At 45.1% G+C, this 12153-nt stretch overlaps 1 protein-coding gene across 1 annotated transcript in view; it reads left to right on the top strand.

The window, feature by feature from the left end:
* INSR (insulin receptor) overlaps positions 1 to 12153 on the top strand; it is a 49228-nt gene that overhangs the window by 15266 nt on the left and 21809 nt on the right. Inside the window, exon 3 of the mRNA XM_065652579.1 lies at positions 10985 to 11300. Within this exon, the coding sequence (XP_065508651.1) occupies positions 10985 to 11300 (316 nt within the window). The remainder of the gene's footprint in view (positions 1 to 10984; positions 11301 to 12153) is intronic.

Here is a 12153-nt window from a genome sequence, read left to right as displayed (position 1 = left end):
AAAGCAAATTGTCTGGGGCAGGGAGGAAGGTTGGTCTCAATTTGTTCATCGAAATAAAGCGGGGATTGTGAGGAGGGGCAGGTTTCCAGGGCAAGGGAACAGGCACGGCTTAGAGTTGTGTAGCCGGAATTTCCAGCTCAATTTTTGATATTTTCTCTGGGTTTGTAGCTGTGAGGGTTTTGTCAGTTTGCGCGACGCGCAGTGAGGTTGCCTGGATGCTGGCTGATGTATTTTATTTATTTTTTTCCCCCTATTGAAGTGAAGAGGGCTGAGTCCGATACTGCATGTTCACAAAAAGGGTTATTTGTTGTCCGTGGGAGAGCTGCTGAACTGGGCAGCTTTGCTTTTGATAACGCGGTTGAAATGCCATTCGCTTCCGAGTTGTTCTGAAATATCTCACAACAGCAACTGAGATTTTTACTGAGCAACCTGCAGCAAAAAAAAAAAAAATCAAGTTCCAGCCATCGCGCTGAACTGAGCGTCTGCAAATCTCTCGCGCAAAAATCGGGCGTCGCGCTAAAACCGCGTCATGTCGGGGAATTTTTTACGATTGAGAAAGCACATAAAGGATTTTTTGCACGTGAAGGTGGATTTGAACCCTGCTGCGCTGGTAAGGACACAATTAGAAAATGTAGGAACGGTGCAGGAAGCTCTACAGCATATTGGGTTTCCTGGGAACGCGGCACGTGCGGGTCAGCAGGCGGCTCGGCACTACCGAGCGCTTTTCTGTTACCGTTTTAAGCATCCACGTTGCATTACAACACTGCGAGGGTTTGAATGCTCCATGAGCAATATTCATTAAAATCTGAGCATCGCACAAATGTTTTTCTTGCCTTCCCTGCAAAGGCAAACCGATTAGATTCCGTGGGTTAGTGAAAACATAACAGCGGGGATTTAATAAAACAAATAGGACTTGTTCTTTCTGGTCCTCAGCCTTTTCTGAATGTCATCTTGTAAGGCCGATGGCGTTGAATGTGTTTACACAGCTCCAGTTTGGGATGGAGGGTCCAAGAGGTCCCTGTTTGTCCCCTCCAAAGCTCCCAAAGCCAGAGGGAGATGGAGCCGCTCGCTGGGATGTCTCAGCGTCTCCAAGTCTCGCCCAGCGGAGCCTTAATGCGGCTTAAAGGAGTAAGGCTTTTGTTTTAAAACTGCGTTCGAAGCGAAGCCTTTAAAGCTCAATAAAGGGTTTCTCTGTTCGTTCTGTGGGTTTTAGGCTGGGGGAATCTCGGGCTCTGTGTTTCTGGCAGGAGAGCGTGACATGCAGCGAGAGTCTCACCTGCAGACGGAATGAAAAAGCATTTATGTGGGAGCTGGTGCTTTATCCGAAATAACTTCTCACCTCATCGTCAGCTTTCTACAATTGTTAGATTAGCGAAAGAAAACCTCACGTGAAGATTACCTTTTCCTTAGGCTGCTCTTCCGCACTCCAATAACATTATCTCCAGGGCCGCTTAAATAATTTGTATAGCGTTTGGCTGCTCTTTCAGCGCTTGGATATCGGGTTTCTGTGGCTTGATACAAAACTAGTCTACAAGTCTATTAGAACTAGGTGGTATCTTCATCAAGCATCAGGGGTTTTGTTGTTCAGTGGAATATAAAATATTCTCCTTTGGGCCCGGACAGCGGTGGGTGTGATAAGAAAACCGTCCTGGTGTTTTGCTCTGTCTGCGGAAGGAGTTGCTGTGTGATGGTTCTTGTTGATCGGCACCGGGGGAGAGCGTGTTGTTTTTCCACATGCTCTAATCCATGATAACAAAAAGAACTCCAGATTGTGTTTTTCAAACACGCTGGTGTCTCTCGGTGCTCGGATTTGCCAGCGACCGTCCGCTGCGGTGACACATCCAGCCGCCCAAAGCCTCATTTGAAGTGGCACGGTTTCAAATACGAGCCTTGCTTTGTTGCTGAAGTAGCCTGAGCAGAACTCAGCCATAAACTGTTTTGCTTTTATTTTGCTTTTGTTGTTTTGCTGTTATTTTGCTGTTTTGCTTTATTTTGAGTATTTTGCAGAGGGTTGGATGTGGACTCGGATACCACCGATCTCTTCTCAGCTGCCGTTGTCTTGGGTAGTTCTGTGCCCCTCTACACCTCAGTGGTTGTAACGTGGAGCTGATCAGAGCCAGATTTCAAAAAACTTCAGACGGTGAACCCAGGAAGAGCCTTGAGGCAGAATTTAAGACGGGTTTAGACAAACAACTGTCAGAAGTGTCTTAGGTAAAGTATTAGATCTGGCCTTGGGCAGGTGGATGGGCTGGGCGGCATCTCGAACACTTCGTGGGCTCTCTTCCAGTCCGAGGTTTCAGGAACAGCAGCTCCGTGCTGAGATTGGAAACCTCCGCAGTTTGCTTCAGAAAAAGACTCTTTGTCTCTGGAGAAACTGATACGGCTTTTGGTGTCTTGTAGAGCAGAGTCTCATCTCTTCTTCTTGCTACATAACGCTAGTTTGCGTGTTTTCTTTTTGCCCAGAGGACTCTCTCCGGGGTAAGGTTATTTCCATAAGTTTCCCCCACACGCGGTAATTGAACAAAGTGACTTCAGCGACAGTTTTAAGAGTTTATCGTGACAGAGGCATAAACCAAAACAAAATCTTCACAATTCTGACAATGGACAGTTGGAGCCATTAACTGTTGTGGAACCCCAGATGTCCCCTGAGTTTATTGTGACGTCAGAAGATTCAGTTCCCTTGTTGTTGGCCTCTCCTTGTTGGGATGGCACAACTAGTTAGGGATTAATTTCCTTCAGACAACAACTTTCGCATAATTTACAAGGAGAAATAGATTAATAGCCTCTGAGGGTGGCTTGTGTAATGGAGTTAATGGAGTTTGTATTTATCTATACCCATTTGTTTTTCTTAATATACTTGTTATTATACATTGAATTACTTGAGCATGGGTCTTGCTGGCATGCCAAAGATGACAAGGGCAAGTAGTAAATAAAAATACATTTCATAGAGAGGTCTCAACTGCTTGGCTCTGGGACAGCAAGCAAACAGTATCTATTTCAGTGCTGCGAAGTAAATTCTTATACCTAGAAATAAACTATGGAGAGCATACTTGCAGCTTTGGGCAAAGAGAGAGGGGTGTATGAATGAGTGGGCATGAGCTGGTGAGGCCAAAACGACCAGAGTAGGTGAGAGAATATTGTATGAATGCATATGATCAATGTATCTGGATCGAGAACAGGTTACGTTCCTTCTTTCTCTCCAGCTTCTTTTCAGTATCTTCATCCACAAACACAAATTCAACTCCAGTATCCACGTTTATGATTCACGACTATGCCGTGAAATCTCTCCAGATTAAGATCTCAACCTCTGTCTGACATTTCGGTGCAGATCATTAGTTATCAGCTTCATCTTCTTGTGGTTAATCTTACACTTCCGCCCATTTCGTTACCTTTCCCCATTACGGACAGCTCCACTTTCCCGTTTGCCGTAAACCGTACGGCCTTTCTAGTGTAGATTTGCTCTTATTTCATGTGTCCAGGTTACATTTGACACATCCTTCTACATAACGTATCCAAATGCAATCCTCCTTATCCTCACAGAGCTGAATGTGTCGACTTCGCTTTCATTCTTCCGTGCCTTGTTTACTATAACATCCTTCTCCGCGGCCTTGAGAAAAGCAATCTCTTATCTCTGCAGAAAGCAAAGGTTATACATTTCACCTTGTGCTTTGATTGTATCGCTCCTCATTTTCAGGACAGGGTTAGTAGGTAAAAGTAATAGCTTGTGTTAGACCTCTATTTGGAAAAATTACATGACGCCTTGTTTTTAGACTGTACGTTGAAGTGCTTCTACGTATCTCCATTTGTCTCTGTTTCTCAGTAGAGCAGATACAAACTCGTGTATTTATTTCTCTTTTATGGCTTTTTATGGCATCGTCTCTCATTCACCACTGAGCTGCCGACTCCTTATCCCGGTCAGTCCGTGCTGCCCATCACAAAGAAATAAATTGGCCCGAAGAGAAGCTTGAACACAGCTCTAAGCCGATACCATCACCTGGCTTTACAGGGAGGTGGTTTACATCCTTCAGAGAGAGATCTATATTCAAAATACAGTATGGACAGAGAGTTTACACGCACTTACACTTATTTTTAGGGCGTTTTTAGGAATCGCTTCACTGTGATTCTCTTGCATCTCCCAGGATCGCAATGTGCGGGGGCAGGTTAAAGTGAAACGGGGATGTTTGCGAGATGCTGGATGTCGGAAAGAGTAATATACAGTTAAATATTAACGTGAGGCTTTCGTGAGGCTCCCAGGTGGCGCGTCAGCCGTTGAATGATAAAAACAAATCCTTAGGTTGTAATAAGGATTGAAATTTAACAAACCGTAACAACAAAAGAGCTCCCTCGTAGCGGTGAGTAAAACAATGAGCAAAGCTTTGCAGAAAAATTCCCTAAATTAACTTTAAAGATTCTGTTCGTGGTCTAAATTAGAAATCCTCTGTTCTCATGTGCAGAATCGAGTGTAATATGAGGGGGCTGATGTCCAAACTACTTTAAAATGGTCTACTCCCTACAAATCTCCACGTTCACCAGAGGTTGTGTGTGCTGGGCGTTTCTGTCCCTTTTTAGAGGGAGACGGATTTCACTTGGTGGCTCTTTAGCAAATTACTGTCAGAAGGACCAAAGCTCCGAAACTTCTGGCCTCCCAGTCCTCGGGTACCAGAGGGACAGGAGTGGCTGTTGGTGGCTTCTTAATCTTCAATGAAAAGCCATCAAAAGAACTGAGAGCAGCAAAGCCTGGAGTTAGTATTGATTTGCATGGGTGTGTTATATTGAGAGATAACTGACTGGGGACTCCCAAATTTCACCTGAAGATATAGTGTCATTTTTGAGGCTTGCATATTAAAGAAAAACAAGCAAATAAGCAGAGGTTGGGGGTTATTTCTGATCCCTTTTGCCGCACGAAGCTCCTGTGTGATTGTGAACGCGAAGTACAAGGAGCAGGTTTGATCTGCTCGCCAGCAGCGGTTGCGGGTACCGGGTACGATATTTACAGCTTCTCGGGTGCACCTTGTGACACTTGTTCTGCCTTTAACAGCGCTGCTGTGTTTCCAAATCAAACTCTGTGTTTTGATAAATTGGGCTTGATTGCCGACGGTTTAGCCAGATTTCTGCAAGTTGTTTTTACCTGCTTGGGCAATCAGCTTGACCGGAAGGTTCTAGGAGAATGAAAACAGGCCTAGTCTCAAGTTTAATTTTGGTTTTTTCCGGCTTCGTTCCCTGGCTCTTGTCAAGAGATGCTTTGCCGTGTAACTTCAGTTCATAAGGGGCTTGCAGCTGTGGTATAAACACCATATAAGTTGCTTAAAATGCACGGAAGGAAAATGTTTCTTTGATCTTTATTCTACCTGAGCAATATTAGGCATACCCAGGTGGGAGGCATCCGCTTCTCCATGTTAATAGTTGAGGTGACAAAGGAGTGAAAACCGTCAAGGGAGAGAGACACAAAGGTCTAGAAGATGGGCGAAATGAGAGCCTGTCCTGAAGGCTTATTGGGGAAAGTTTTCTGCGTTCCTTGGCATAATTCACGATAACTCACGTATGAATAAATTTCTCTATTTCCAGAGAAAAACTCCACTGGTAGCTGTAGCGCAGAAGATAATAGATTAGTCCCTGGTCTAAACAGCAGAAGGTTGGCATGGAAGAGGCTGCATTTCTCGAGAGATCTCCCTTTATCCGCTCTTTTCCTCTATCAACACCACAACTCAACCTTTTTCCCCATTATCTCCATTCAACAAGTTCTTCCGCAGACCTCCAGATCCTCCGTTATCGCCGCAGGACAAGGTGCCACACAACTCCGAACCCTTTTATCTTTTCTAAACTCCCGTTTGCTGATCCCAAGAGGTCCAGACGACAGTACCAGCATCTCCGCTGCTTTTTTAGCTGTGTTGGACTGGAGGATGCAGCCAAACCCATGGGGGTTTGCAAATACCACCGGTCCCATTTTGGAATATTTGAGATATTCCCCATAGCTCCAAATGAGCACGTAACTTGCGAAAGGCTTGGAAGGCAAAACAAACCTTTTTGTTCTTTATTCATAGATGAGATAAGAGTTGTAACGCTGTCCTGAGAAATGTCAATGGGAAGAGTTTCCTTGACGTTTTCGCAACAGCGTGTTGTTTTTGGAAGTCACTGTCCATGGGAAGGGAGGCACCTGCAGTTAATTTTATCTGTTCCTGTGTAAATACGAACCTCCTAACGTTCCCAACTCGCAGTTCCGTGGGGTCGTGGCATTATGTACTGTCATATCTTATTTTATAAATAACACTTTAATTTTAGTGCTGATTGTAAAACCTTGAATTCATTTGGCACTCGGTTCTTCCTGACTTGGTGCTAAGGGCCGAAATCGTGTTTGAGTCGATGCGTTGTGGGCGAGTTGTTCCTTGGATGTCTTTGGGGAAAAGGGAGAGATAAATGTTGTTAGAGCAGCTGAGCACCATGAATAAGCGACATCAAGTTTGCTTGAATGTAATGTGATATTTCCTGAATTTTGCTTGATAATGACAGCCAGTATCAGGCATTGTTGACAGTCTTTTTGTAGAAGCATGTTAAATTCTTATTTTCTGTTCAAGTTTCTCCACTTATTTTGTAGATTCAGGGGGTTCTGGGAGAGCTACTGTTGGACCCCTATAATCTTATACTAAGCCTCCCCCGGACAGAGTTTTATTTAATTTTTAATAGTTCTTTTCAACCTTATGATACGCTAATGCACTCAGATTAGGTGTCATCCTGATGTGTTCAAGTCAAATAAATGCTCACAAGAAAGTAGATGATTGTGAGCAAAAAAAAAAAAAATTAAAAATTGTTTTACAGATGAAAAAAATGTATTATAGAACTCTAAGAAACACTCCTTAACAAGTTACTGAATTTGGAGTCTTCATGACAGGAAGAGAATGAGTTAATCTCGAGGAAAAGTGATCAAGTACAAAATGCTATGTGCATATAACATGATTTAATATATAATTCTATAAGGAGGTAAGATTCGTATGGATTTCAATAGCGGCAACGCCGCCCAGCACTTGCAGAAATTCAGGAAACAAGCGCAGACCCTGTGGTGCTAAATTAAGATCACACGCTTGCAACACACACTCGGAGGAGTTACAGCCGTGGGCGATCACTCCTCAGGTTTCCTTTTTCTTTCCCCCCTTGTTGGTTTTGTTTTTGTTTAGAACCGCAAGAGCCCATTTCTACGGAGGTCGTTATCGCGACTGTACAGTTAGGAAATTAAATTACAGCTCCCGCCCCAACTGCGACTCGAGTATGATTATATGTGTGCAAGACTCTTCATGAGTAAATTTATATGACAGATATTGCAGCCATTTACAGTAGGAGCGGGGGGAAAAAAAAACCCGGGGAAATGCAGAGCTCTCCGATACTGTTTCCGTAGGACTCTGGCTTTGAATTATACGCGTGTGCACGTCATATAGCATTACACGAACCTAAGCTCTGGCACTGAGCGGCACGCATCGCGGCCAAAACGAGCCATTTTAAGCCAGGTTCGCGCTGGCTTCCTCCTACGTTGTGTTGTGTTTTTTTTTTTTTTTTTTTTTTTTCTCCCGGTTATAAATACGCCTTGTGAGTTAAACGCTCGCCGTGAGAAGGAAAAAAAACCCTTTAACAGCCCATTAAATTGCATTAGCCTGCTGAGTTTTGCGGCGTGGGGCTGTTTGGGGAGCCCCGCGTTGGGCGCCCGTAAGGAGTTAAGGGCGGTTTGATAGCGGAGGGTCGGAGCCTCCCCGCGCAGGCCGCAAATGCATTGGCTGAGGTCGAGGGCGGTTCTGCTGCCGCAGTTGTTTTCTGTCCTGGACTCCCTGGGATCCGGAGCCTCTTAATTGCCCTCGTCCCTAATCAAAACGCAGCTTTGTGTAACTCGTGACGAGGCGCCCCGGCGGGTTTGCTCCGTGCCGGTGGCCCCAGGGTGGCCCGGGCCGACCCGCGTTGCACGGGACAGAGATTGTGTTGATTCGTGACAAATTGGGCCCGAAACCGTGTGGGAATGACTGTCCCCGTACGGTGTATAACGCAGCATCTCGACGTTCTTACGTATGGTGTAAAATTTCTTCCTAACGAGCCGCGTCCCTCTCGTCACTCCCGCGCCACCGTCCCTTCGAACGCTGGGCTCACCCGGCACGTTGCTATTTTAACCCATCCCGTGGCAGCGAATCCCAAAGGAAAAGCAAAACTGAGTGATTTACATTCCTTTTTTCCTTTTTCGAACCGTTCACTGCTACTGTTTTTTTAGCAGAAAGCAAGAAACGAGACTTAATGTTTTCAACCGTACTCCCTTATTCAGACAGACTGTTTACTAGCTTAATGCTTAATTGACTTGCCTGTTAAATATGGGTCTCCTGGTTACCCGTGTTGGCTCGGGAACGTGTTTACAGTATCTGTGTGTTTTGTTTTTACCTGGAGCGCAGGGAAGTGGCGAAACGACGGACTGATCCAGAGGTAGAAATTCCTTTGCGCTGACTCCGTTGCCTTTTGTCCCCCCCAAGCTGGGCCTCAGCAGCACGAAGAAACGTCAGTTTGAATCTGTAATCAGAAAGGTTTGTAAAATGCATTGTTTCCCAAGTCTCTGGAGCCACGCTAGCGAGCTGGTTAAATATTGATTCACCCCTGGAACAAGAAGTTTGAACCTCGGTGCCGGCTCCGATTCTCCCCCGTCCAGGGGGGTTAGTGAAGTGTTGTGCTGTTTGTCACCTTTGGGCCGGCGCTGGCCTGCAATAAAAGTGTAATGTGGCAGAAAACAAAAACTAACACGAAAACAACCCCCCCCCCAAACCAAAACAAGACAAAACCTCACAAACACAAAGCCAAAAACAAATAAAAGCAAAAAAAAACCCCACCCCTCTGACACATCTGGAGTCACATAACCTGGATGCGGCAGTAATAATTATAAGAAGTGATAGTGGAGATACCCTGGAGAGGTTTCTGCGTGACTTCCAGGTGCTCATTTGGAAAAAATGGATTATTTTCTAGCACGTGTGCTTTGATAATGTCAAGACGACATCTCTTCAGGATCTTGTGTAACAAGGATTTGCACAGAATAATGGTTGACGCTTTCTGGTCTTTGAGTGCTTCATGGAAAGAAAGACGTTGCCTCGGCTGCTTCGCTTCCTTCAAGCTGTATTTTAGACATCAAAAGCTTGTAGAACAGGAAAAAGAGAAACGTTAAGAACAGTTCAAAAATAGTTTAATTGTATCTTCTCAAAACCTTTAGAGTTGAGAATTCATATGGTTTCTGCCCTGTGAGTATTTGCAGCTGAGTTCAGGATGTGTAAATAAGCACAGGACTTTGAAGATTAGCTTCCATAACAATTTTTTTTTTTTTTTAAATTTGTGTGATGTAAAGTGAAATAGGTGCCGTGTGTCGCTGGGTGCTTTGCAGGAGGGGCGACTTTTCCAGATCACCAGTCTGCTCCACCGACTCCTCGAGAAACAAACGTTGTCTTTTGATTATTTTAAACTTTGTCGTTCTTAAGCACGAAACAGACCCGGGAAAACACCCTTTTGCGGGACGCGCTGATGACGACTCGTGCAGCTGCTACTACCAGGTGTAAAAGTCCTTGCAAGACATCGGTGTGTTGCTGCTCACTTAGGAACATGGGGAAGCGTGTGAGAAATGGCCCAGACTTTTTATTTTTCGCCCCATAAGCCTTGATATTGTAGTCTGGAATTAGTAAGTTTGATAGTGTTTTGGACTAACTTCTGGAATTTTCTGTGTTTTTCTGTTGCCAATATTTCTAATAACTGCAGCCATGACATCTGCTCCGAGACTCTGTTCCATCTGCGGCCTGGTAGAGAATGTATAACCCTGCTTTTTAAACAATCTTCTCGTTTTATATTTAGTCTAATACGAGATATCATCTGCAAGTTGCTTCTATGTGGCTCTTGCCTTTCAATCAATGACTATTTGTGACAGGTTCACGAGGTAAGACCTATTGCTAGAAACGCGCAAAAAGTTTGTCAGCATAAAAAAAAAAGAATTTGACATACACTCCTGTGTTTCTTGTTAATACATGAAGCTTGAGGAGATGCACAGAGAAAATACATGTAGTAAGATACTTGAGATCAAGTTGACCTTGCGATAGAATTTCAACTTTATCCATTTTGTATTTCTTAAAAAGATTGATCGGGTTGGAGCAAACCAGAGGTTTCTCATCTTTATTATCCCGTCTACTGCAGCTACTGCTGCTTATTCCAAGAATGGCATTAATTGCTTTAACGCACTTAATTCCGCAATCCTTTAACGTGGGTCGGGGTGCGGCGGAGGGGGATTTTTTGCCCTACCCACAGCTGGGGGTTTGATCATCAAAACACGGGTAACACGCTGTGCTGCGGATCCTCCACGCTGCTCATTGAGCTGAATAAAGCTGGACAACATTCCTCACTCAGCCTTAGTCGTGGTGTTTGCTCGGAGCTACGCAGCTCCTCGGTTTCGATTTCAAAGCCCAAACCGCTCATTAAAAGTATTGTGAGGTGCTAAGCGATGCGTAATTAAAAAGTAAACCATAAGAACCTCGAGCAATAACACTCGTGGGTGCTCTTCTTGTTGGACTCGCAGGGAGAGTCACCAGGAGCTTGTTTTGGGTGCCTGGGGAGCAGCGGCCTCAGGGAAACGGGTGACGGGTTGGTAGGTGATGGGAAGCAAATCCTGATAAACCTGGAGGGTTGGTAAAAGTGTTGGACGTGCGTTATTTGCAGCATAAACTGAAACGGGCTGTCCCAGGCCGGGAAGCTCTGCCTGTAGAGTGAATTAGTGAATTGTGAGAGCGAATGATAACACACTTCAAAAAGATTATTAACATTTGGAATTCGCACCGAAGAGTGGAGATGAGGCTGACGCCTGCACTTCGCAGATGCCTCTTGGAAAAGCAAGTGGCCAAACCAAGTAGGCTGAGGTGTCGTTGCTCGTAAGCCTTTCCCGGCCGTACATCCTCAGGTTGTCCTGTGCTCAGTTGCCTTTTATCTTCTCTCTTCACAGTTTGTCCACCTGCCTGCAAGTCCCAAGGCTGCACGTCGGACGGTCAGTGCTGTCACAGCGAGTGTCTCGGGGACTGCACGGAGCCCAACAACCCCGAGAAATGCGTGGCTTGCCGCAACTTCTACCTGGAAGGCAAATGCGTGGACACCTGCCCCCCCGGTTACTATCGCTTCGAGGGCTGGCGCTGCGTCACCTTCAGCTTCTGCCAGGAGCTGCACAACAAATGCAAAAACGCCCAGGAGTCGGGGTGTCACGTTATCCACGATAACGAGTGTGTTCACGAGTGCCCCTCGGGGTACATCATGAATTCCAGCAAGTAAGTACATGTGTCTGCAGGCAAGGAAACCGCGCTCTGGTTTTTGTGCTGCACTTTTCTATCGCTTGGACAGAGGGTTTGTGTATTGTATCGAGACCAAGAAAAGTTTCTGGTGTTAAAGTGTCTGTGACAATTACGTGGTCAACTTTAATAGGATTTGCAAACTAATACCTTGCTTATTCAAAGCTGCTAAAAGCAGCCAGGTCTACCTACCGGTTTATTCTCGTCTGCTTCCCTTGTTTCCTCTTTAAGTTTGGAAAAAGTGGGAATAGGAAAGTGGAGAGAGAGGATAAGGAAGAGGAAGGTCCTGGAATTGGAAGGATCTTTCTGTAATCGAGTGGGACGAGGGAGACGGGCGATGACGAGGCTTTAGTGACCCCACGTCCCTTCCCTGCCAAAGCAGACCTCAGACCTGAAAGCCCAGCTATTAAGCAGAAAAGGGAAAAGTCGTGTCTAATGAAAAGAGCATAGCATATTTGGAGTGGATCGTTCTCAGAACGTCTGTCCCTCATCCCCATAATAATGTTCATTGAGCGGGTTCAAGCTGTGCCAGACATAAACGGACAAAGTAACAAACAACTGCAGCGTGGGTCAAAGCAGGGAACGGCCATTCTGACTATTCCCAGGGTTTTTCAACAAAGGAATTAAATAATTTATGCTGCTGAGCTGTTTATCAGTGAAAACTTTGTTGTTTGTTCCCACAATAACATTGTATATCGTGATGAGTCAGATTTCCTATGAATATTGATAGCTTTGTGCTCGCCTGCCTTTGCCGCTGTCTTAATAATTTCGGGGAATTCACTCTAACGGGACTTTTTATTCCGTTTCCTGTTTTGCTTTTCAAAAGAATGAA

The sequence above is a fragment of the Caloenas nicobarica genome, chromosome 27 (assembly GCF_036013445.1).
Source record: "Caloenas nicobarica isolate bCalNic1 chromosome 27, bCalNic1.hap1, whole genome shotgun sequence".
NCBI lineage: Eukaryota > Metazoa > Chordata > Aves > Columbiformes > Columbidae > Caloenas > Caloenas nicobarica.
Note: the sequence above shows the minus strand (reverse complement) of the source record. Positions and strands in the feature narration are given on the sequence as shown.